Genomic DNA, 24,588 nt, shown 5'->3' on the forward strand with positions numbered 1-24,588 from the left:
AGGTGAAAGTCACCCAGTAAAATACTACTTGAGTAAAAGTCTAAAAGTATTTGATTTTAAATATACTTAAGGATCAAAGGTTAATGTAATTGCTAATATATACTTAAGTATCAAAAGTAGTAAAAGTATAAATCATTTTAAATTTCTTATATTAAGCAAAGCCGATGACACCATTTTCTTGTTTTGAAATGTACGGCTAGCCCGAGGCACACTCCAACACTGAGACATTATTTACAAAAGATGCATTTGTGTTTAGTGAGTCCGCCAGGCCAGAGGCAGTAGGGGATGACCACATGTTCTCTTGATAAGTGCGTCAATTTAACAATTTTCCTGTCCTGCTAAGCATTCAAAATGTAATGAGAACTTTGGTCGTCAGGGAAAATGTATGGAGTAAAAAGTACATTGTTTTCTATAGGAATGTAGTCAATTAAAAGTTGTCAAGAATATAAATAGTAAAGTAAAATACAGATACCCCAAAAAACTACTTAAGTACTACTTTAAAAGTATTTTTACTAAAGTACTTTACACTACTGCAATAAACTATGTTCAATTTGATTCACTGGTACTGATTCCTGTACAATTGAATTAAATCTGTTTTACCCTGTTCTACTTGACCCACTGTCTACAATAAGTCTTGTGCTATCCAGGGCCCGCATTCATAAAGCGTCTCAAACTTGTAGTGCTGGCCTAGGATCTGTTTGGTTTTTTAGATCATAAAGAATAAGATCAAATAGACCGGGGGACCTGATCCTAGATCAGCAATCCTACTCTGAGAACTGATCATCTGTCCTGTGTCCTTTTGGTGTTGTGTCTCAGCTGGATGAGAAGGTGCCGCAGAAGGTGCCCCCCCCCCAGTGGTGAGGCCATGTTGGCCCCAGTGAGGGATCTGAGGGCAGAGCTGGGCATGGCTCTGTTCGGGGTGGACGTCATCATCAGCATCGACACACACACATCAGCATCTTCCCAGGCCGCTTTTCCATCTTTCCTTTCCATTATACATTTAGGTTATGAACAGATGTTCTTATCCAGAGTGACTTACAGTCATGAAAGTAAGTTAAACTGCTGTATTTACTTCCATGTTACACTTTCACTCTTGCTCACTGTTACTCAATGTTATGTTCTCTCTCTATCTCTCATCATCCCTATGTTTCTGTTCCCCTCTTCCAGGCTACGAGGGAGTGCCTCCGTTCTTCTCCTCCCTCCTCAGTCACATTGAGTCCGTATTGGACCCTCAGGAACTGGAAGTCCCCCAGGCAACATGTCCTCTTGCTCCCTCAGCACCCCAGGCTGACATCTGAACTCTGACGCGGGTTCACTGTTGACCCTTGACCCTGACCTGGCTCATCCTCTCTGATACATCCAGAAAGCCCCTGGAAGTAGGACACCTAATTGACAATGGTGGCATTTAAATATATCTCATAAACCTGGTCTGAGTCACCTCTTCTTGCAGACACATAGGTGTCAGGATTTTGTATGAATAGACAGACTGTGATCAGTCAAGGAAGACAACCAACCACTACTATTATAGAAGTAACAATGATTGAGAAATAGTATACACTGTGCTTTTATTGATTGACATGTAGCATATAAGACACAGTAGGCACAGATGCAGGACTCTGATTGGGCCAGTACAATTACAAATGTTGACCTCCACTAATTTGTCCTTTACATCCCACTTACAATCCACAACCCTTTTGCTGGTAAAATTCATTTGGTAAATAAATTTCTAAATGTTGAAATGGTATACATTCTTGAGTAAATCTCACAACACATAGTGAGTAGCCTGTTTGACTTCTTACATGGTGTTGATGTGTTTTATATTCGTTTTCTATGAGTCCCAACAGTTACCAGTGTTAAGGCCTGAGGGGGAGTGGTATGTGGCCAATGTGCCACGGCTAAGGGCTGTTCTTAAGCACAACGCAACGCGGAGTGCCTGGAGACAGCCCTTAGTCGGGGTATATTGGCCATATACCACAAACCCCCAAGGTGCCTTATTGCTATTATAAACTGGTTACCAACAAAATTAGAGCAGTAAAAATAAAACATTTGTCATACCCGTGGTATATGGTCTGATATACCATGGCTGTCAGCCAATCAGAATTCAGGGCTCAAACCACCCAGTTTATAATTGCAAATTAATGTTAGATAGAAAAGGAGTGTTTATATTTAAAAGTCTATTTATGATGCATTTTAATGACATAACAAAGTACATTTACAGGAAATCATCATCATTTGTTTTTAATATGTACATTGTTATAGCTTTATAGGTTTTAATAAGCTGACTTCTTATTCTCATTCTTGTATTGCAATTCTTGTTGTTCCTCCACCTATGTTATTAACCATGCAACTGTATAGCACATAATGCACTTATATTGATTTAACATGCGGGGGTACTGTTTCCTCACATTTCTTATTCCAACATGGCTGCGTAACAGTGGAGATCACAAACTATGAAAAACCATGACGATGAACATCAATATCTTACCAATTTAAAAACAAAGTTTTAGAACAGTCACTGTTTATTATGACCAAATACTGGAAATGGCTTAGTGTAGTCGCTCCTCTATTTAGACTTCCTTGGCTGGTTAAGATAAGAGTGCAAAGCTGGGAGAAGAGCTGGGGCGCCACCCTGACCATAGAAATAGAATTATTAGAACGGACATTCCCATTCATTCCATTTCTATTACTTTTGACCACCTGGGTGACCCAAACTACAAACAAAAAGAACTAAAGGAACAATCCTCATCTTATTATATAATTGTTTTATATCATTATGTTTTGACCTTGTTCTGTTATAACATAGGAAATACACTACCGTTCAAAAGTTTGGGGTCACTTAGAAATGTCCTTGTTTTTGAAAGAAAAACTACTTTTTTGTCCGTTCAAATAACATCAAGTTGATCAGAAATACAGTGTAGACATTGTTAATGTTGTAAATGACTATCGTAGCTGGAAACGGCAGATTTTTAATAGAATATCTACATAGGCGTACAGAGGCCCATTATCAGCAACCATTACTCCTGTGTTCCAATGGCACGTTGTGTTAGCTATTCCAAGTTTATCATTTTAAAAGGCTAATTGATCATTAGAAAACCCTTTTGCAATTATGTTAGTACAGCTGAAAACTGTTGTTCTGATTAAAGAAGCAATAAAACTGTCCTTCTTTAGACTAGTTGAGTATTTGGAGCATCAGCATTTGTGGGTTCGATTACAGGCTCAAAATGGCCAGAAACAAAGACCTGTCTTCTGAAACTTGTCAGTTTATTCTTGTTCTGTGAAATGAAGGCTATTCCATGCGAGAAACTACCAAGAAACTGAAGATCTCACACAACGCCGTGTACTACTCCCTTCACAGAACAGCGCAAACTGTCTCTAACCAGAATAGAAAGAGGAGTGGGAGGCCCCGGTGCACAACTGAGCAAGAGGACAAGTACCCTAGAGTGTGTAGTTTGAGAAACAGACACCTCACAAGTCCTCAACTGGCAGCTTCATTAAATAGTACCCGCAAAACACCAGTCTCAACGTCAACAGTGAAGACGCAACTCCGGGATGCTGGCCTTCTAGGCAGAGTTGCAAAGAAAGAGCCATATCTCAGACTGGCCAATAAAAATAAAAGATTAAGATGAGCAAAAGAACACAAACACTGGACAGAGGAAGATTGGAAAAAAGTGTTTGGAGAGATAATCTAAGTTTGAGGTGTTCGGATCACGAAGAAGAACATTCGTGAGGTGCAGAAAAAATGAAAAGATGCTAGAGGAATGCTTGATTTGTCAAGCATGTTGGATGCAATGTGATGGTCTGGGGGTGCTTTGGTGGTGGTAAAGTGGGAGATTTGTACAGGGTAAAGGGGATCTTGAAGAAGGAAGGCTATCACTCTATTTTGCAACACCATGCCATACCCTCTGGACGGCGCTTAATTGGACCCAATTTCCTCCTACAACAGGACAATGGCCCAAAGCACAGCTCCAAACTATGCAATAACTATTTAGGGAAGAAGCAGTCAGCTGGTATTCTGTCTATAATGGAGTGGCCAGCACAGTCACCGGATCTCAACCCTATTGAGCTGATATGGGAGCAGCTTGACCGTATGGTATGTAAGAAGTGCCCATCAAGCCAATCCTTGTGGGAGGTGCTTCAGTAAGCATGGGGTGACATCTCTTCAGATTACCTCAACAAATTGACAACTAGAATGCCAAAGGTCTGCAAGGCTGTAATTGCTCCAAATGGAAGATTCTTTGACGAAAGCAAAGTTTGAAGGATACAATTATTATTTAAATTAAAAATCATTATTTATAACATTGTCAACGTCTTGACTATATTTACTATTAACTTTGCAACTCATTTCATGTATGTTTTCATGGAAAACAAGGACATTTCTAAGTGACCCTAAACCCATGAACGGTAGTATACATCAATACTAAAGAGGTTTCCGTGGTCACACACCTTCTCTTTCTGAGGGAAGATCTCAGTTGAATACTCCTCATGTCCTCATCTCCTTCTCAAACACCATTGGATGAGAAAGCCAGATGTCCCGCCCTTCTGGTCTTCTCTTACAATGAGTTTTGAAAAGGAGGAGAGAGGACGCAAGGATTTTGCAATTAAGATTCTCCTGGAGTGGTACCCCAGTTCTTCATTAACAGTCTGCTATTAACAGTGCATTAGCCAGATAGCACAATCCTCACATTTTGTTGACATACACATGGAAATCAATCATAGGAATCAAAATGTCAATATTACAAATACCAGTGATACATTGCTTACATTAAAAGCCACAATGACCTTAACAAATCCCACACACTGATTTTTAATTATTGCACAAAATATATACACGAGACATATCGTAAAGGAGACCTCTTTCCCACATATCATGAGATGTAGACTAACTATAGCTTTGCAAGGTTGTACATTTTGCCTACTAAACCATCTTTGATAATGGCAACACACAGAAAGACTGACATCTAAAGAACTTGTAATCTCTGAATGCAATATGAGAGTTAAGGGATGGGGAGAAGTGTACCTCTATGCTTGTTCTAAAATGCAACTACTTACAGAAGTACATCCCATCAAAAGCATTATGATTATACCATGTTACTAAGTAAGTTAGTTGTGTGTGTTTCTGTGTGTGATAGCATGAGAGAGAGAGCTGCATTGTGTCATTATCTGTCTGTTTTGTGTTGTTTGTCTTTCTGTGTGTGTGTGTGTGTGTGTGTGTGTGTGTGTGTGTGTAATTTAGAACTTAACGACTCCTGTGAAGCTCCCGAAGCTCTGCAGCCACTTTTCGCAGCTCTGCCTCAATCTCCAGAAGCTCCTGTAGGCACACAGAACAGTTCAGACAGTGTGTTAGGAGCACACACACACGCAGACGCACACACAGAGACATAGTCAATTAACAATTACAATATCAACTTCACAAGCTCAGTTGTGCTAAATCCTGTTGACTCTCGCCCACTTACCGCTCCTTCATCCTCCTCAACATCCTCCTTTTGTCCTCATCCTCCTCTTCCTCTTCCCAATCCTCATTGTTTTCATCATCATCTTCCTCATCTGCTTCTTCATCATCGTCATCATCATCATCGTCCCTGTTCCTCTCCTTTTCAAACTGACGGGTCGACTCATCACTTGCTTTCTCCATCACTCTCTTCTGCTGAGGCTCCTTAACCTCCTTCTCACTCTCTCTTTCTTTCACCTTCTCCAATTCCTTGTGAATCTCTCCCTCCTTCTGGCTCTCTTTGTCCACTTTCACCTCATCCCTGGCATTCCCTCTCTTCCTCTCCTCCTCTTCTCGCTCCTCCTCCTCTTGCACACGTTTCATCTTTTTGAGGAGCTCTTCCAGTTCCTCCTGTTTTTCCTCCCTCTCTTTCTCCTTCGCCACATTCTTCATGCTGTCCTGTTCCTCCAGCAGCTCCTTGAGCTCCCGCTCCACCTTCCCTTTCTCCACCAGCAGCTCCACCTCATTGTTCTTCCTCTCCTCGCTGCGTTTCCTCTCTTCCTTCTCAAGAATATCTAGCTGCTCTTTCTCTCCCTTTTTCTGCTCCTCCTCCTCATCCTTCTTCCTCTCCTCCTCTGCTTCTAACCCTCTCTGGAGCTCTTTCTCCTTCACAGACTCGTACCTTTTCTTCTTCAGCTCCTTGAGCAGCTCCTCAAGCTCCCTGTCCTCTTTTTCCTCCTCTCCTATCTTCCTTATCTCTTTTGCGAGGAGCTCCTCCAACTCTTTGGCGCTCTCTTCCTCATCCCCCCTTTTCTCCTCCAGTCGGGGCTCTTCCCTTATCTCCTCATTTGTTCTGTCCTTCATTTCCACCTTCTCCTCCTCCTCTACCCCATCGGCCTTCGTCTCTTTCTCTCTCAGCTCTTCTTTCTCAGTCTCCTTCTTGTCATTATTCTGCTCCTCCTTCCTCCCCTCTCTGTCCCCCTCTCCCTCAGCCTGGTTCTCCTCATATCGCTCGTTCTCCCTCCCATACTCTCTCTCTTTTTCCCTCTCTGTAAGAATAAAGTCAATTGAGGTAGATAGTTACTGTACAGTTTAAAGCATATTACAACAAGTACAACAAAACATGTTTATAAAGATTTGATCTGGATTTACATGTTATTTACATGTATAATTACCTGACTCTAAAACCAACATAGCATAACAAAGCTATTGCAACAATTAGACTGATTCTCTTAATAAATCAGTATATTTTGATATTCCATATCGCTGTGTACCAATTTCTGATCCCAGTCCGTCCCTGGGTTCTTCACTAGTAAAGTATTAGCTAATAACCGTAGTCAGACTGACCCTCCTGGGCTAGATCCTGCAGCTCTCTCAGGAGACCCTGGTGCCTGTTGACAGCATCATCTGCACAACACAACACAACACTGGTTGCTCAACACCGACCATGTCCATCTTATCAAAATACACATAATCATACCTAGCTGCCTGAGTGACAGGTGTTTCCGTGAATATTTGTAATGGAAGATTGATTCAATTGATGAAATAATGAACAGCATTATAGTCAAATGTAAAGGGTATTCCTCGCCTACAGTAAGTAATGATTCCATCATCATGATAAACTAAATCCACATTTTGACGCATTACAATGTCATAGTGAATACAGGTGAAAAGTGCACTGTGTGACCTAGTGCATTTGTGCAGCTGAGGGAGGTTATGTCAGATAAGAGATAAGGTAGGCACTGTCACCTGTTCTCCGTTTGTCACAGCTAGAATGTGGCACACCGCTGTTACTCTTCAGAGAGTCCTGAATACAGTCAGCAACCTGAGAGCACACGCACACAAACACACCCACACACAAACACATGCACACACAAACACATGCACACACAAACACACCCACACACAAACACATGCACACAGAGGACAGCCGGACACAGTCAATTAGCTATTGCAGCATCAATATCAATATCAATTACCACAATATGTTAGCAGTGTTATAGTACACTCGTAAACAAAATCAGAGAGATAACACAAATGATTTGTCTCTGACCTTTCCAATCGGTAGAGAGGAGGATAGAGGAAGGCATCCCACTAGAGAGAGAGAGAGAGAGAGAGAGAGAGAGAGAGAGAGAGAAAGAGAGAGAAAAAAAGAAAGAAAGAAAGAAAGAAAGAAAGAAAGAAAGAAAGAAAGAAAGAAAGAAAGAAAGAAAGAAAGAAAGAAAGAAAGAAAGAAAGAAAGAAAGAGAAAGAGAGAGAGAGAGAGAGCGAGAGAGAGCGAGAGAGAGAGAAATGTAGTCTCCAAATAATTGCATATTTTGCCAACAATAACACCAACTGATTAATGGTCTGCTGAATGTTCGTTTTTTTTCTCTTGCTTTGTTTGCTCTGTTCCATATTAAGTCTATCTATGATAAGATACCCAGGAAAGGGCTGACAATAGCCCATATTAAAATATGTAGCCTTAGAAATGAGGTTCATGAAATCAATAACTTGCTCACGTCAGATAACATTCACATACTGTATAAGCGCATACAGCCATTTCTGAGACTCAATTAGATAATTATTTTGATGATACAGTAGTAGCAGTATGAAGATATAACATCTGTAGAAGAGGCTGGAATGCTTATAGGGGAGGTGTTGCTGTATATATTCAGAGCCATATCCTTGTAATGCTTAGAGAAGATCTCATATCAAGTGTTATTGAAGTATTGTGGTTGTAGGTTCACCTGCCTAATCTAATGCCTATTCTTTTGGGGTGTGGCTATAGGCCACCAAGTGCTATCTGTCAGTATCTAAAAATGTTGTATGAAATGCTTGATAGTGTATGTGATGTAAACAGAGAGATCTACTTTCTTGGGGACCTGAATATTGACTGGTTTTCATCAAGCTGTCCGCTCAAGAGGAAGATTCTTACTGTAACCAGTGCCTATAATCTGGTTCAGGTTATTAAATCAACCTGCCAGGGTGTTTACAAACACTACAGGAACAACATCATCCACATGTATGGATCACATTTTTACTAATACAGTAGAACTTCGTTCTAAAGCTGTATGCGTACCCATTGGATGCAGGGATGACAACATAGTGGCTATATCCAGGAAAGACAAAGTTACAAAGAGCTGGGACTAAAATAGTGTATAAGAGATCATACAAAAGATTGTGCTATGACTCTTATGTGGATGATGTTACAAATATTTATTGGGCTGATGTGATTAATAAGGAGCATCCTGTACTTTATGAATTTATGAAATTGATTCTTCCAATTATTGATAAACGTGCACCTGTTAAGAAATTGAATGTTAGACCTGTTAAGGCTCCATGGTTTGATGAGGAATTGAAAAACTGTATGGTTGAAAGAGTTGGGGCAAAATGAGTGGCTAATAAGTCTGGCTTCACATCTGACTGGCTGATTTACTGCAAATTGAGAAACGATGTGACTAAACTCAACAAAAAAAAGAAGAAACTGTATTATGAAGCCAAGATAAATTATATGAAAAAACAGATTCCTTATTCATCACAAAACCATCTGACGTTGCCAAATATTTAAATTATTATTTCATTGGCAAAGTTGGCAAATTTAGGCAAGAAATGCCAACAACGAACAGTGAGCCATCGTATTTATGCCTAAAAAAATGAATAATGAAAGAAAAGCTAAGTTTGAAAGTTAGTGTGGGAGAGGTGGAACAATAATTGTTGTCATTCAATAATGACAAACCTCCTGGCATTGACAACTTATACAGATAGAAAGCTACTGAGGTTGGTAGCTGACTCTATAGCAACTCCTATCCGTCATACCTTTAATCTGAGCCTAGAGGAAAGTGTTTGTCCTCAGGCCTGGAGGGAAGCAGTAGTCAGCAGTAGAGTATGATATGTTACGTTTGGTATGGTTACATAAGACAGATGGTTACTTAAGTAGGGTGGCTGGTTGCGAGTTCAAATCTCCTCATGGACAACTTTTGCATTTTTAGCTAATTAGCAACTTTCTATTACTTTTTAGCTACTTTGCAAATACTTAGCATGTTAGCTAACCCTTCCACCAAACGATAACCCTAACCTTAACCCTTACAGCTAACCCTTCCCCTAACCCTCACCTTAACCCTTTAACTTAACTCCTAAACTTATCCCTAACCGCTAGCCTAGCTAACATTAGCCACCTAGCTAGAATTCGTAACATATCATACATTGAGCAAATTTGTAACATAATGTACATTTTGCAAATTCGTAACCTATTGTACATTTTGCAAATTCGTAACAGGACTCGCTTCCATTCAGCCACAAGAGCATTAGTGAGGTCGGGCACTGATGTTGGCCGATTTGGCCTGGCTCTCAGTTTGCGTTCCAATTTATCCCAAAGGTGTTTGATGGTGTTGAGGTCAGGGCTCTGTGCAGGCCAGTCAGGGCTCTGTGCAGGCGGCAGCGTAGCCTAGTGGTTAGAGCGTTGGACTAGTAACCGGAAGGTTGCAAGTTCAAACCCCCGAGCTGTCGTTCTGCCCCTGAACAGGCAGTTAACCCACTGTTCCTAGGCCATCATTGAAAATAAGAATTTGTTCTTAACTGACTTGCCTAGTTAAATAAAGGTAAAATAAAATTAAAAAAGTTCTTACACACCAATCTCGTATGGACCTCGCTTTGTGCACGGGGCATTGTCACGCTGAAACAGGTGAGGGCATTCCCCAAACTGTTACCACAAAGTTGGAAGTACAGAATCGTCTATAATGTCATTGAATGCTGTAGCATTAATATTTCCTTTCACTGGAACCAATGGGTCTAGCTCGAACCATGAAAAACAGCTCCAGACCATTATTCCTCCTCCAACAAACTTTACAGTTGGCACTGTGCATTGGGGCAGGTAGCGTTCTCCTGCCATCCTCCAAACTCAGATTAGTCTGTCAGACTGCCAGATGGTGAAGTGTGATTCATCACTCCAGAGAACCCGTTTCCACTGCTCCAGAGTCAAATGATGGGGAGCTTTACATCACTCCAGCCGACACTTGGCATTGCGCATGGTGATCTTAGGCTTGTATGCGGCTGCTCGACCATGGAAACTGATTTGATGTAGTTCTTGTGCTGTCGTTGCTTCCAGAGGTAGTTTGGAACTCGTTAGTGAGTGTAGCAACCAAGGACAGATGATTTTTACACACTATGCGCTTCAGCACTAGGCGGTCCCCTTCTGTGAGCTTCTGTGGCCTACCACTTCGCGGCTGAGCTGTAGTGGTTCCTAGACGTTTCCAATTCACAATCACAGCACTTACAGTTGACCGGGGAAGCTATAGCAGGGCAGACATTTTACAAACTGACTTGTTGGAAATGTGCCATCCTATGACAGATACACGTTGAAAGTCACTGAGCTCTTTAGTAACGTCATTCTGCTGCCAATGTTTGTCCATGGAGATTGCATAGCTGTGTGCTCAATTTTATACACCTGTCAGCAACAGCTGTGGTTGAAATAGTTGAATCCACTAATTTGAAGGGGTGTCCACATACCTTTGTATATATAGTGTATTATTGACTATAATCAGTTGGTGAAAAAATGTATGTGTTCTATCTTTTCCACCACCATATCTAGGATTCATGGCTATCTATCTAATAGAATTCAGAGTGTTTTCTTTAATGGAAGCTTCTCTAATGTCAAACATGTAAAGTGTGGTGTACCGCAAGGCAGCTCTCTAGGCCCTCTACTCTTTTTTATTTTTACCAATGACCTGTCGGTGGCATTAAACAAAGCATGTGTGTCCATGTAGGCTGATGATTTGACCATATACGCATCAGCAACCACAGCTAATGAGGTCACTTAAACCCTTAACAAAGACTTGCAGTCAATTTTGGAATGGGTGGCCAGTAGGAGTGAAAGTAAGGCAGTACAACAGCCCAGTAAAATAAATTGTGAGGGTACTCCTACCAGTAAAACATGAGCCTATCACAATTAACAAAACATGCCCAAAAAACTATAGGTTATTACACCATTATTTAACATTACTGCATATCAGCCTCATGACAAATTAGTGGATTGACTGGAAACCGGGTGGTATACCTCCAAATTGTGCTGTGGTTTGAGGAGAACAGTAGGTTTTGTCAAGGCGTAGATGAGTGGCCGAGACCGAGGTGCACGTGGACAACAGTGGATGCATCAATTCAGGCTACAAGTGTAGGCCTAATGACAATCACCGAATTTCATTACACTCCACGCAGGTGTTTTGTAACAGCTGTCTCTTTCCATTCATCAAATTGCGTTGCACGGTGCACTGTTGGGGTTTGGATGCTGAAATGATTTTGTGAGTGAACGCGCGGTAGCCTACCGGAGCGCCTTTGTTGAGTGATTGTTTGACAATCAGATGAAAACATCATGACTAGTTGTGTTAATGCCATGTTTTTTATTTTATTTTATTTTATTTCACCTTTATTTAACCAGGTAGGCATGTTGAGAACAAGTTCTCTTTTACAATTGCGACCTGGCCAAGATAAAGCAAAGCAGTTCGACACATACAACGACACAGAGTTACACATGGAGTAAAACAAATATACAGTCAATAATACAGTATAAACAAGTCTATATACGATGTGAGCAAATGAGGTGAGATAAGGGAGGTAAAGGCAAAAAAGGCCATGGTGGCAAAGTAAATACAATATAGCAAGTAAAACACTAGAATGGTAGATTTGCAGTGGAAGAATGTGCAAAGTATAAATAAAAATAATGGGGTGCAAAGGAGTAAAATAAATAAATAAATAAAATAAATACAGTAGGGAAAGAGGTAGTTGTTTGGGCTAAATTATAGGGGGGCTATGTACAGGTGCAGTAATCTGTGAGCTGCTCTGACAGTTGGTGCTTAAAGCTAGTGAGGGAAATAAGTGATTCCAGTTTCAGAGATTTTGTAGTTCGTTCCAGTCATTGGCAGCAGAGAACTGAAAGGAGAGGCGGTCAAAGAAAGAATTGGTTTTGGGGGTGACCAGAGAGATATACCTGCTGGAGCGCGTGCTACAGGTGGGTGATGCTATGGTGACCAGCGAGCTGAGATAAGGGGGGACTTTACCTAGCAGGGTCTTGTAGATGACATGGAGCCAATGGGTTTGGCGACGAGTATGAAGCGAGTGCCAGACAACGAGAGCGTATAGGTCGCAATGGTGGGTAGTATATGGGGCTTTGGTGACAAAATGGATTGCACTGTGATAGACTGCATCCAATTTGTTGAGTAGGGTATTGGAGGCTATTTTGTAAATGACATCGCCGAAGTCGAGGATTGGTAGGATGGTCAGTTTTACAAGGGTATGTTTGGCAGCATGAGTGAAGGATGCTTTTTGCGAAATAGGAAGCCACTTCTATATTTAACTTTGGTTTGGAGATGTTTGATGTGGGTCTGGAAGGAGAGTTTACAGTCTAACCAGACACCTAGGTATTTGTAGTTGTCCACGTATTCTAAGTCAGAGCCGTCCAGAGTAGTGATGTTGGACAGGCGGGCAGGTGCAGGCAGTGATCGGTTGAAGAGCATGCATTTAGTTTTACTTGTTTTTAAGAGCAAGTAAAACTAGAGGCCACAGAAGGAGAGTTGTATGGCATTGAAGCTTGCCTGGAGGGTTGTTAACACAGTGTCCAAAGAAGGGCCAGAAGTATACAGAATGGTGTCGTTGCGTAGAGGTGGATCAGAGACTCACCAGCAGCAAGAGCGACATCATTGATGTATACAGAGAAGAGAGTCGGTCCAAGAATTGAACCCTGTGGCACCCCCATAGAGACTGCCAGAGGTCGGGACAGCAGACCCTCCGATTTGACACACTGAACTCTATCAGAGAAGTAGTTGGTGAACCAGGCGAGGCAATCATTTGAGAAACCAAGGCTGTCGAGTCTGCCAATGAGGATGTGGTGAGATCAATGAATACGGCTGCACAGTAATTTTTCTTATCGATGACGGTTAAGATATCGTTTAGGACATTAAAAGGCATAGGGGGCGTGTTCATAAGGCTGGTGGAACTAAGCTTTCCCTAAAGTAAATTTAATTAAATTGCCAAAATGATGTATCCTAATTAGCTTACTCCTGTCTATACAGTTATTTAAAAAAAATTATCATTATCATATCACCAAATAGGCTACTACACCAGAAAGCATGATTTGGCCACAGAGGATCATTAGCTTCTTTAAAAAGAAAGCTGTGGATTGTTTTTAATTGCATAGCCTACAGTCTGAAAGATTTGGGCAGCGCGCCCTGCAAATATCAAATAGATGATTGTTGAGTTGCGACTGTCAGTGAAAAGCAGAGACCCAGCCAGGCACATCGCAATATTTAAAAATGCAATTGCGGAAAAACTGTTTGGAAACCAAATGGCTATTGCTGTAAAGAGATGACAATGAAAAGCCTCCAATCTGTCTTGTAGTTATCAAAATGATTAATTGAGCGAACAGTAGCCTGTCATATTGGAACCCGTGGAGAACATCGGCCATATCCCTGGTGAGTGTGCATATTCACTGTCTTTATCATTGGGTCAGTGGCACTTTTGTTTGTTTTTGGACAGTAATTTCCTCCTCCAGGTTAGATGGACATCATATTATATTTGTGTCTCCCCTTTTCGTAGGCCGATTATATGGATCAGACAACATCGTTTTTATTGATCTGTTTGACAGTGTCAGCAGAGAAGGCCACCCTGTAATTTTTGGAGCAAAAACCAAAATGTGTGTGCGGACTTCGGTGTCCCGTACCTGTAAGAAATGAAATCCACTTTCACCCCTGGTGGCCAGTAATAAACTGGTCCTGAACATCTCTAAATCTAAAAGCATTGTATTTGATACAAATCAATCCCTAGGCTATAGACATCAGCTGAATCGAGTAATGAATGGTGTGGCTGTTGAACAAGTTGAGGAGACTAAATTATTTGGTGTTACCTTAGATTGTAAACTATCATAGTCAAAAAATATAGATTCAAAGGTTGTAAAGATGAGGAGAGGTCTGTCCGTAATAAAGAAATGCGGTGCGTTTTTGACATCACACTCCACAAAGCAAGTCCTGCAGGCTCTAGTTTTATCTTATCTTGATTGTTGTTATATGGTCAAGTGCTGTAAAGGAAGACCTAGTTAGGCTGCAGCTGGTCCAGAACAGAGCAGCACGTCTTGCTCTTCATTGTAATCAGAGGGCTAATATTAATACTATGCATGCCTGTCTCTCTTGGCTAAGAGATGAGGAAAGACTGACTGCATCACTTCTTGTTTTATAAGAAACATTCATGTGTTGGAAATACCAAATTGTTTGCATAGTGAACTTCCACACAGCGCTGAAACACACTTACCCCACCAGACATGCCACCAGGGGTATTTTCACAGTCCCCAGGTCCAGAACAAATTCAAGGAAATATACAGTATTATACAGAGTGCATGGAACGCCCTTCCATCTCATATAGAGCAAGAGAACAGCAAACCTGGTTTCAAAAAACAAATAAAGCAACACCTCACAGCACAACTCCTCTCCTCATGTGACTTACTTGTTGTGTGTATGTACTGACATGTATGTGTAACTGATAGACTCACACACACACACTACATGTTCATGTTTTTAAATGTATAGTTGAAGTCGGAAGTCGGTTTACATACACTTAGGTTGGAGTCATTAAAAATCGTTTTTCAACCACTCCACAAATTATAGTTTTGGAAAGTTGATTAGGACATCTACTTTGTGCATGACACAAGTAATTTTTCCAACAATTGTTTACAGACAGATTATTTCACATATAATTCACTGTATCACAATTCCAGTGGGTCAGAAGTTTACATATATTAAGTTGACTGTGCCTTTAAACAGCTTAGAAAATTCCAGAAAATGATGTTATGGCTTTAGAAGCTTCTGATAGGCTAATTGACATAATTTGTGTCAATTGGAGGTGTACCTGTGGATATATTTTTCAAGGCCTACCTTCAAACTCACTGCTTCTTTGCTTGACGTCTTGGAAAATCAAAAGAAATCAGCCAAGACCTCAGAAAAATATTTGTAGAGCTCCACAAGTCTGGTTCATCCTTGGGAGCAATTTCCAAACGCCTGAAGGTACCATGTTCATCTGTACAAACAATAGTACGCAAGTATAAACACCATGGGACCACGCAGCCGTCATAGCGCTCGAGTTCTGTCTCCTAGAGATGAACGTACTTTGGTGCGAAAAATGCAAATCAATCCCAGAACAACAGCAAAGGACCTTGTGAAGATGCTGGAGGAAAGAGGTACAAAAGTATATATATCCACAGTAAAACAAGTCCTATATTGTCATAACCTGAAAGGCCGCTCAGCAAGGAAGAAGCCACTGCTCCAAAACCGCCATAAAAAAGCCAGACTACGGTTTGCTTGGTGTACATGGTGTTTGCATGCTGTACATGAGGACAACAATTGTACTTTTTGCAGAAATGTCCTCTGGTCTGATTAAACAAAAATAGAACTGTTTGGCCATAATGACCATCGTTATGTTTGGAGGAAAAAGGGGGAGGCTTGCAAGCCGAAGGACACCATCCCAACTGTGAAGCACGGGGTGGCAGCATCATGTTGTGGGGGTGCTTTGCTGCAGGAGGGACTGGTGCACTTCACAAACTAGATGGCATCATGAGGTGGGATAATTATGTGGATATATTGAAGCAACATCTCAAGATATCAGTCAGGAAGTTAAAGCTTGGTCGCAAATGGGTCTTCCAAATGGATAATGACCCCAAGCATACTACCAAAGTTGTGGTAAAATGGCTCAAAGACAACAAAGTCACAAAGCCCTGACCTCAATCCTATAGAAAATTTGTGGGCAAAGCTGAAAAAGTGTTTGCAAGCAAGGAGGCCTACAAACCTGACTCAGTCGCACCAGCTGTCAGGAGGTATGAGACAAGATTCACCAAACTTAGCGTGGGAAGGTTGTGGAAGGCTACCCGAAACATTTGACCCAAGTTAAACAATTTAAAGGCAATGCTACCAAATACATATTGAGTGTATGTACCCCCTGGGAACTTCTGACCCCCTGGGAATGTGATGAAAGAAATAGAAGCTGAAGTAAATAATTCTCTATCTACTATTATTCTGACATTTCACATTCTTAAAATAAAGTGGTGATCCTAACTGACCTAAGACAGGGAATTTTTACTAAGATTAAATGTCAGGAATTGTGAAAAAGTTTAGTTTAAATGTATTTGGCTAAGGTGTATGTAAACTTCCGACTCCAACTGTATACATAGTGAGGTGATTGAACATTGCCAGGAAATAAAAAGAAAGTCATTGGATTGTTGGGCCTAAAAGTAGCAGGATCTATTTTTAAGGCCACATGCCAAGCAGCTAACAGGACAGAAAAGGACCTTGTAATCCTCCCCCAAGGAGGAAGTGGAAATCTCCATGTTATTAGCTCACAGCTTCACAGGGAGTCCAATGAATTGTACACAAGCGCTAAACGACTGAGTCACTGGACCCCTGACATATCTTATTAAAGCCACTGCCTTCTTCTATGTGTCAATAAAGCTAGTCCAGTGGTGCATGAATCAATTGGTCAATGATAATGGAGTTCAATGGTAACGGGGCTGTTAGTTGTGTGGGAGAGAGAGAGAGTGTTTCTTCCTAAACTGGGACACAGATCCTTTAAAGCTGCAATCCCATGTTGATTGGCTTGGCAGGCCTCCAGTCACCCTCTGTATACACAAGGCAATTGGCAAGGAGATTTGGGTCTGTATGTTCACACACACATAGGTGACTTTAACACCTCTACACGGTGCGCACTATGCACAGAGCATTAGCCTTTAAACTCAGTTGTATTTTCATATAACACTGTTATATAATACATGTACAGCCTACCCTCCCGTTCTCACAACATTACATCCATACATCTTTACTCCCAAAACACCCAAGACACTGATACAAAACTGCTCACATCAAACCATGGTCATCGGGTCAATATTTGGCTATTCAAACAGGACATGGTTGTAAAAGATTTAGGTTTAACAGTTACGTGAGTGCACGTGCACTGTTTTCGTCACCTGTCGTGCGCGACAACATAATTCACATTTAGGTTGATATAGAAATACACTTGATTTATTATGTCATTTTTACATAAGAGTATTTCCAATACACACACATGCGATAACAATCAATATGTAGGCAATCCCAGGGAAAACCTAACTCGCTTTCTGGATAGGCTACGGACAGATTTAGCGTGACTGACTGACCGGATAAGGTGCGCTCTAAACAAATTATGTAATAAATCGATCTTGATCGATCCTAAATCTTAAAAGCGAAGATATATCCTACCAATTTACCTTTTTGTACTTTAGTCATTTTGGTTGAATTGCCGCATAATCCATTCTCCCCTCCGTTTTATTTATAGGCTATATTATAAAATTATAAACATGCTCTAAATAGCATAAACATTCCACTTAACTGCAATCAATAGCCTACAATCACACGTTTTAGCTAATGTCCCAAGCAAAGCTATAACCAAAATGCTATAGGCTGTTAGAACAGGCAGGCTATGGACTCGGTTAACATACGCGTTATCTAACACTGGATGCGCTCATACACGGATTGATCAGCAGCCTCACAAATGAATCCCTGATTTTCCTTACCTCCACTGAAGGTCCAAAGCAACGCCGTGAAAATAAGAACTCCCATAGGATCTGAATATAAAGGCCTTAAAGAAAAGGAAATAACCTTGAAATAATAATGCGGCGACCTCATTTTCAAGTCGAGCGAGGACCCGCTGAGGAGGAGCTGAGAGGCGCGTGTGCTTGGCTCAAAGTGACAGGTGATGCAGGACAGGTCGGGAGGATGATGCCCCGTCAAGGCGTAACAACTAACGCGGTGATAACGAGAGGATTGCTCGCACCAAGCTGTTGACCACATCTGACCGGAGGTATCGCCAATTCTCTGGTGTTCAATCTCATGGCTCAGCAGCAGATTTGTATTACAACACATAACCTGCCATGCTGAAGGCATGTAGGCTTTACGTGAAGAGGGGGACGGGAGACACATTGGTTTTATTTTAAGGAGTGTACATTTCAATTATGTGTTGACAGCCATGGTATATCAGACCATATACCACGGGTGTGACAAAACATTTGTTTTTACTCCTCTAATTAAGTTGGTAACCAGTTTATAATAGCAATAAGGCACCTTGGGGATTTGTGATATATGGCCAATATACCACGGCTAAGGGCTGTATCCAGGCACTCTGCTTTGCATCATGCATCCCCGGGCCTTATTACTTAATTATAGTAGTGTCTAGCACAATTAATTACACATTTAGAGTTGACATGTAATGTCCATGTAATGCCCAGCCTAATGGGCACAGCATTTTGTCCACTTGTTTTCTGACTATTGGAAGGGGCACATTATACCTCTGGGCTTCATTAACAATTCTATTCTAATCTATTTCCCAGAATTAAGGATAGGAACACAGTCATTACAGCACTATTTGGTGTCTCTTCACTCAGTAATTCCAGTGTGCTAGTACTTCCAGGCAGTGGACATGAAGGACCCTGTGTTCCCTCTCCTGAATGATAAGCCTGACACAGCAAGCACTACACCTATGTGGGACATAAACAGGGGTCCAATGAATAAAACCACCAGATCTGAAATACTTATTTGCCATAATGTTGTTTTTGAGTATATTTACATATAAAAGCATTTAGATTTGTTAGAGCAGAACTGTGTTCTCTGAAAGTAGCCTACTGTGTGGTTGCAGATCCTGAATGGTTTTAATGATCAACATGAATTGTGAGAAAATTACATTTTTGTTTAATTTAATACCGTTTCATTCTTTTGCAGACAGAAACAGGACAGTTTATGATAGTGTCATCGTGACACACATTCACAAAGTTTGGCATTAATATATTTACATGGCAGAGCAACACAGAATAAGTAAACGTGCAGATGGAAAAGGCTTCAGTTGTTCTCTTGATGTAAGTGTGTTGGTGCATGATGTCATCTGGGCTTTGGGACAGGGCGGGGCATGCGATTGGGCTGGTTTGGTCCGATGTATTTCAAAGGAATGTATTTGGGCTTTTCAATCACCTCCAACCCCAGGAAGGGCTGCAAGGCAGGAGGCACTAACACAGTCCCTTCCTGAAAATGGACATGTGAGTGAGATATAGAAAGTAGCATGTTATCAGAGACACTTATTTTCATGGTGGGTGAATGTATTCATCAATAGTATTGGGAATACAGTCGGTGTTCTCTCTTACCTTGGTCTGATGAGTCTCCAGTATAGCAATGATAGTACGGGGAATAGCACACGCTGTTGCATTCACCTATAGAGCAGAACACAAATAATTAGACATTTTCTAATAAAAAAATTAGAAAACACTTAGAAAATCTGTTCTTGTAGAATCTATTACATGTAGTGCATCAGAAATACTGAATCTCACAACATCAGGAAGGGGGATATTCTTTGTCTCACCGTATGAGCATAATGTAGGCTACCATCCTCCCCCTCATATAGGATATTGAGGCGTCTGCTTTGGTAGTCTGTACAGTTAGACCCGCTGGAGATCTAAGGCAAGCCAATGGAGAAACAAAAACATCAAGCCTGGATAACAAAACCGACCCCAATGCTCTGACAGAGCAATAATGGGAAATTATTTTCAAACAAAAACAATATTCATCCAGGATATGATTAACCAATCATAGTAGTGCCATCAATCCCACCTCGCCATAGCTGTCCCTCCCTGGCATCCAGGCCTCAATGTCGTACTTCCTGTGTGCTGGGCGACCTAGCTCCTGGGTGGGCATGTCCAGTACTCTACAGGTAGAGAGAACGCAGCGGTTACAGGAACACTCTTGCTAGGGGTTTAATGAGTTAAATCATTAGTGTGTGTGAGTATTTGCACAAATAATATATTTATATGTAAATATATGACTATGGTGTGTACAAATGGCAAAATACACTGTAGTGTATGACTCAAAGCACAAGCTATGCATCTATCCAGCCAGATTGAGTGTATGCAGAGAGTCAGAGAGGAGCACTGACCTATAGTGGAGCTCCAGGGAGGAGAAGATCTCCTTCTGCAGGGACAGGAACTCCTCCAGCATCTGAGAGCTCTCCTCCCCAGTCTCATCTGCAGTCACACCAAACATCTCCACCTGGACAGACACACGAGCAGAGGATGAGAACACAAGGGTTCTTTAACACCATGCATCAAATATGGCGGACAATTGGTCCTTGGTTGATTCTAAAGATTTGCCTTTGTTTCCTGTTACCTTGTTGAAGTGATGTACTCTGTAAAGGCCCCAAGTCTCTCTGCCTGTGTCCGTCTCAGCCCTGTAACATGTGCTACTGCACACAGACCTACAATGGAAAAACCAGTGCATTCAGCTCTAATAAAAACACATAGGAGGTACATGTATATGTTACACTGGGTTGTCAGAAAACCAAACATACAGTATTACAAATAAAGTGCCTCACCTGACAGGAAGGTCCTTCCAGTTAACAGCATGGTCCATAAAATAACCTAGAAGAGAAAAAGGACACTTTCTGGTTACAGCAACAACGACACACTAGTACATCACTACTAATCATTAAGGTTTTTCCATTCTCACCCACACAGATGACCGTACCCCACGACCTCCCCATCACAGCCTAACTCATACATGGCCTCACCTGCTATGCCCACCTCCCCTGTGCCAGCCAGGTTGAGGTCAGGGAAGCAGGCGGGGTCCAGAGAGTACACCTGAGACCTGTGGGCATGGGGCTGCATTCCACAACCCTCCTGTATGTATGAGAGAGGGAGACAGAGATGGAGTGAGAGAGTCTCCGGAGAAAGAAAGAGAGAACGTGTCAGTTTGGAGAAATGTTACTTGTGAAAACTGGCTCACTACTAGGTACACACATCGCACCTTAATCTCGGAATGCTTTACTCTCTTTTTCCAGTTTGAATATTGTTATGCATTCATGTCTGCAGTGTAAATGAAGGATAGAGTCAGATACTCACAAATACAGCCCCCTTCAGCATGTCTGGCACAACCATAGGTATAAACCCCTGAGATGGGAAAAAAACAGATTCGCTTTCAAAGTAGGGAGACATGCATTTATTCATCACTGCTACAGTTGTTATATTATATATAGTGCTATTTCTATTGTTTTTTATTATCATTTTCATTATTTTATTTCACTTAGTCCTGCATGTTGGAGCTCGAAACCTAAGATTTTCATTGTACCCTGCAATCACACCTGCAACCTTGTACATGTGACTTTTAGACACTCAGAATCTGAATTGATAATCACACATTTTGCAGTTATATCAATCTATTCTCCCTGATAACACAGTCAAACAATGGTATCTTACACACCCGCTGCTGCAGTGTTTCCAGGGCGAAGTTCTGTAGAGCAGACTGGAGTCTGGCCCCCACTCCCCTTAGATAGTATGACCTATGACCTGAGACATGGGCAAGACGCCTGCAGAGAGAAGATAGGAGTAAACCACATGATTTAAGCTTTATTTAACTAGGCAAGTCAGTTAAGAACAAATTCTTATTTATAATACACGGCCTACCGGGGAACAGTGGGTTAACTGCCTTGTTCAAGGGCAGAACAAAATATTTACACATTGTCAGCTTGGGGATTCGATCCAGCAACCTTTACAGTTACTGGCTCAACATTCTAACCACTAGGAATATTTCAGAGGACTGAAGTTCATATTTAATTTAGACAATGTTATGCATATTTGGAGTTTCTGTACACATGATTTCCAGTCTTCTATTTGTTACACTGAAGGTGCAGGTTTATGGTCACTAAGCTTGAAGCAGAATGTTCTGAATGACTTGATATTGATTGATGACGCTAGACTGGAGATACAAGGACCGAGGACGCTGATTATTATTGTACTCTGTCAAACAGTGTGATTCTGTAGCAGCTGACAAAGTCACTGCCTTTCGTTTTGACCTCCTAAAAGCCTCTCAGCTGTTCTGTAAACACCAGCCTATCTGCTGATTAGGATTTAAGGACCTTCTCAGTGCAGGCCAGTTAGACATTTCCTTTGCTTCTGTGCTGGAGGTGTCTCCATGCTGCAACATGTAATAAACAGGATAGATTTTTTTATCGACTTTACCAACGACTGCTCTCCTTTATGTTCACCTGGAAATTACAGAGGGTGAGAGTTGGTAATTAAGTTTTAAAAATATATATAAAGATAAGACATTAATCTCAAGGGGAAATTAGAACAAAAGATTGTTCATCTGAAAATCTAGCAAAGACCCTGGCCATTTGCTGTAGCAAAAAAAAGATTCTAGACAAAGAAACAACTCATACAATATTAAGCACCCATTTACTAACGACAAGCCCTAGGCTACATATTGTTAACCACAATACCAGAGGATAACGCTGGTGAGCCCCTGTTGTTTGGCTGCACTGTTGATGAGGTTCAGTTATGTGTTTTACCGGTAGGCCTTTGCCAAGAATACTGGGACTGGAGGATCAACTGATCAAAATGAGAGAGATAGTATTGAGGAACAACGAGAGAGAGAGAGAGAATACATTTTGATATAAAGAGAAAAAGACAATAAACAGTGAGGAGAGAGAGTAAGCAGAGTGACATGAAGAGACAGAGGTGTATGGAGAGAGAGACAGGAGGAAGAGAGAACAAAAGACAGAGAGCAGACCAGTGTGTGTCTAACCTCTGTCTGATAAGACCAAGCTCCTCCCCGATCTCTAGGTGTCCCCTGGGTTTGAAGTCAAACTCTGATGAAAAAGGGCAGAGATAACTGCATATCAAATACTGCCCTACTTTGTACGTTGATGAGATCATGAGGACAGCATGTAATTGTATTGTTCCGCCTCCTCACCTGGCTTCTGTCCAACCAGCTCCACCACTCTCGCTTGGCTCTCATCTCCAATTGGCTGAAAGAGGGAGATGGGGGGTGAAAATTAAATTAGTTACAAACTATAGATTTTTTCAGATATGCAAAAAAATGTCTTCCAATAGTTGAAAGACTGTCTCTATGCATAGGTCTCTCTCAGAATGATTCTCTAACAACATACATTTGCCTCACACCTGTGTGCGCGTGTGTGTGTGTACTCACCACATCGGGGTGTGTGGTGTTGGGCAGCCTCAGGGCTCGGCCATAGTGCTCCTCCTCCAGCTCACTCTCTCTGGGGTAAAGCTGGCTCAGCCGATGACGGATCTCCCTACCCTCCTTCGTAGCCTCCTTGAACTCAGGAATCTGAACAAAATAAGGGGCTACTTACTTCAAAAGGGTATTATTTCTGTTCAGCCTTGATGTTAAGTGCAAATACCATAAGGCCACAGCAGGCAAGGCAGAACTTACATTAGCTAGGGATTTCTTGTCATTCTGATCCTGTGAAGAGAAGGGAAATGTTTATCACAATAATTCCACAAAATAATATCTCATCATAACATGAAAAAAATGTTTTGAAGCACAGGTATTGGTATCATTACCAACATATCAACTGACCACAAGAGCCCGAACTCTATGGCTGATCACTTTCTTCTGCTTCTCCAGATGTGAGATTTCCTTTCGCACTGCCTCAAGTTGCTGCCAAACATACACCTGCAGCACACACTTACATCAGAAACACCCCCCTAAAATAGGCCTATATAGATCAGGCAATGTGCTTGATACTAATGTAGTAGGCTACACCGCATGCATATACTTCAAGGCAAATGTAAGACAGCATATGAAAGCACAGAGGCAATCTCTCTTGCACATCAAATACACATTAATGACTTGAGGGTCAAGAGAGCATGCAAATTGCATGTAACTAGGCTACATCTACAGTATTTAACATGGTGTGGTGAGATGGGATATACAGAAAATCTTACGATCTCCCTGACATCTGCTCCCCGTAGGTCCCCTTTCCGAGTCTCCACATTGGCAATGACTTTGTCAGTCTCCTCGCACACAAGTCTCATGTCCAAGTCTGGCTTGTCACTGTAGCCCTCACGGACATGTTCGTACAGACTACTTCGCACCTCATGTGTGGAGCGGCTGTGGGTAAACACTAATGTCCCCTGCCTTTTAAAGTGTCTTGAAACAGGTTTTAAGACATTCAATGTGCCAAGCCGAACAACCATACCAATGCAAGTCGCCATGTTTCAATGCGGAAGTAGGTTGGTACATAAGGCGGAACCAAATAAGACAACCAATTAATACAAATTATTTTTATTTGTAACAAATGTAATGTACTGACTGTGTGTTTATAAAGTCTAAAAACAA

The 24,588-nt window shown here is 41.4% G+C and overlaps 2 protein-coding genes across 3 annotated transcripts; both read right to left on the reverse strand.

Moving 5' to 3' along the window:
* Positions 1–1,548: 1,548 nt before the first annotated feature.
* Positions 1,549–18,472, reverse strand: LOC109909375 (golgin subfamily A member 6-like protein 22). 2 transcript variants are annotated; one of them, XM_031796242.1, is made up of 6 exons: positions 17,985–18,472; positions 7,482–7,522; positions 7,178–7,253; positions 6,761–6,835; positions 5,454–6,477; positions 1,549–5,308 (listed from the first exon to the last, which is right to left on the reverse strand). In XM_031796242.1, exons 1-6 carry the CDS (start codon positions 18,388–18,390, stop codon positions 5,230–5,232), a joined length of 1,701 nt encoding a protein of 566 aa, XP_031652102.1. In that variant the 5' UTR covers positions 18,391–18,472; the 3' UTR covers positions 1,549–5,229. The 2 variants fall into 2 exon arrangements, with proteins under 2 accessions (XP_031652102.1, XP_020364025.2); XM_020508436.2 differs by having other exon boundaries at positions 6,776–6,835; positions 17,985–18,471.
* Positions 18,473–19,132: 660 nt separating this feature from the next.
* Positions 19,133–24,492, reverse strand: sars2 (seryl-tRNA synthetase 2, mitochondrial). The gene is made up of 16 exons (XM_031796243.1): positions 24,195–24,492; positions 23,827–23,922; positions 23,680–23,709; positions 23,434–23,574; positions 23,197–23,251; positions 23,029–23,092; positions 21,706–21,811; positions 21,348–21,395; positions 21,017–21,125; positions 20,822–20,867; positions 20,617–20,704; positions 20,387–20,499; positions 20,065–20,158; positions 19,817–19,909; positions 19,602–19,667; positions 19,133–19,482 (listed from the first exon to the last, which is right to left on the reverse strand). Exons 1-16 carry the CDS (start codon positions 24,462–24,464, stop codon positions 19,342–19,344), a joined length of 1,560 nt encoding a protein of 519 aa, XP_031652103.1. The 5' UTR covers positions 24,465–24,492; the 3' UTR covers positions 19,133–19,341.
* Positions 24,493–24,588: the final 96 nt, after the last annotated feature.

This window comes from Oncorhynchus kisutch, linkage group LG18 (genome assembly GCF_002021735.2).
Source record: "Oncorhynchus kisutch isolate 150728-3 linkage group LG18, Okis_V2, whole genome shotgun sequence".
Lineage (NCBI taxonomy): Eukaryota > Metazoa > Chordata > Actinopteri > Salmoniformes > Salmonidae > Oncorhynchus > Oncorhynchus kisutch.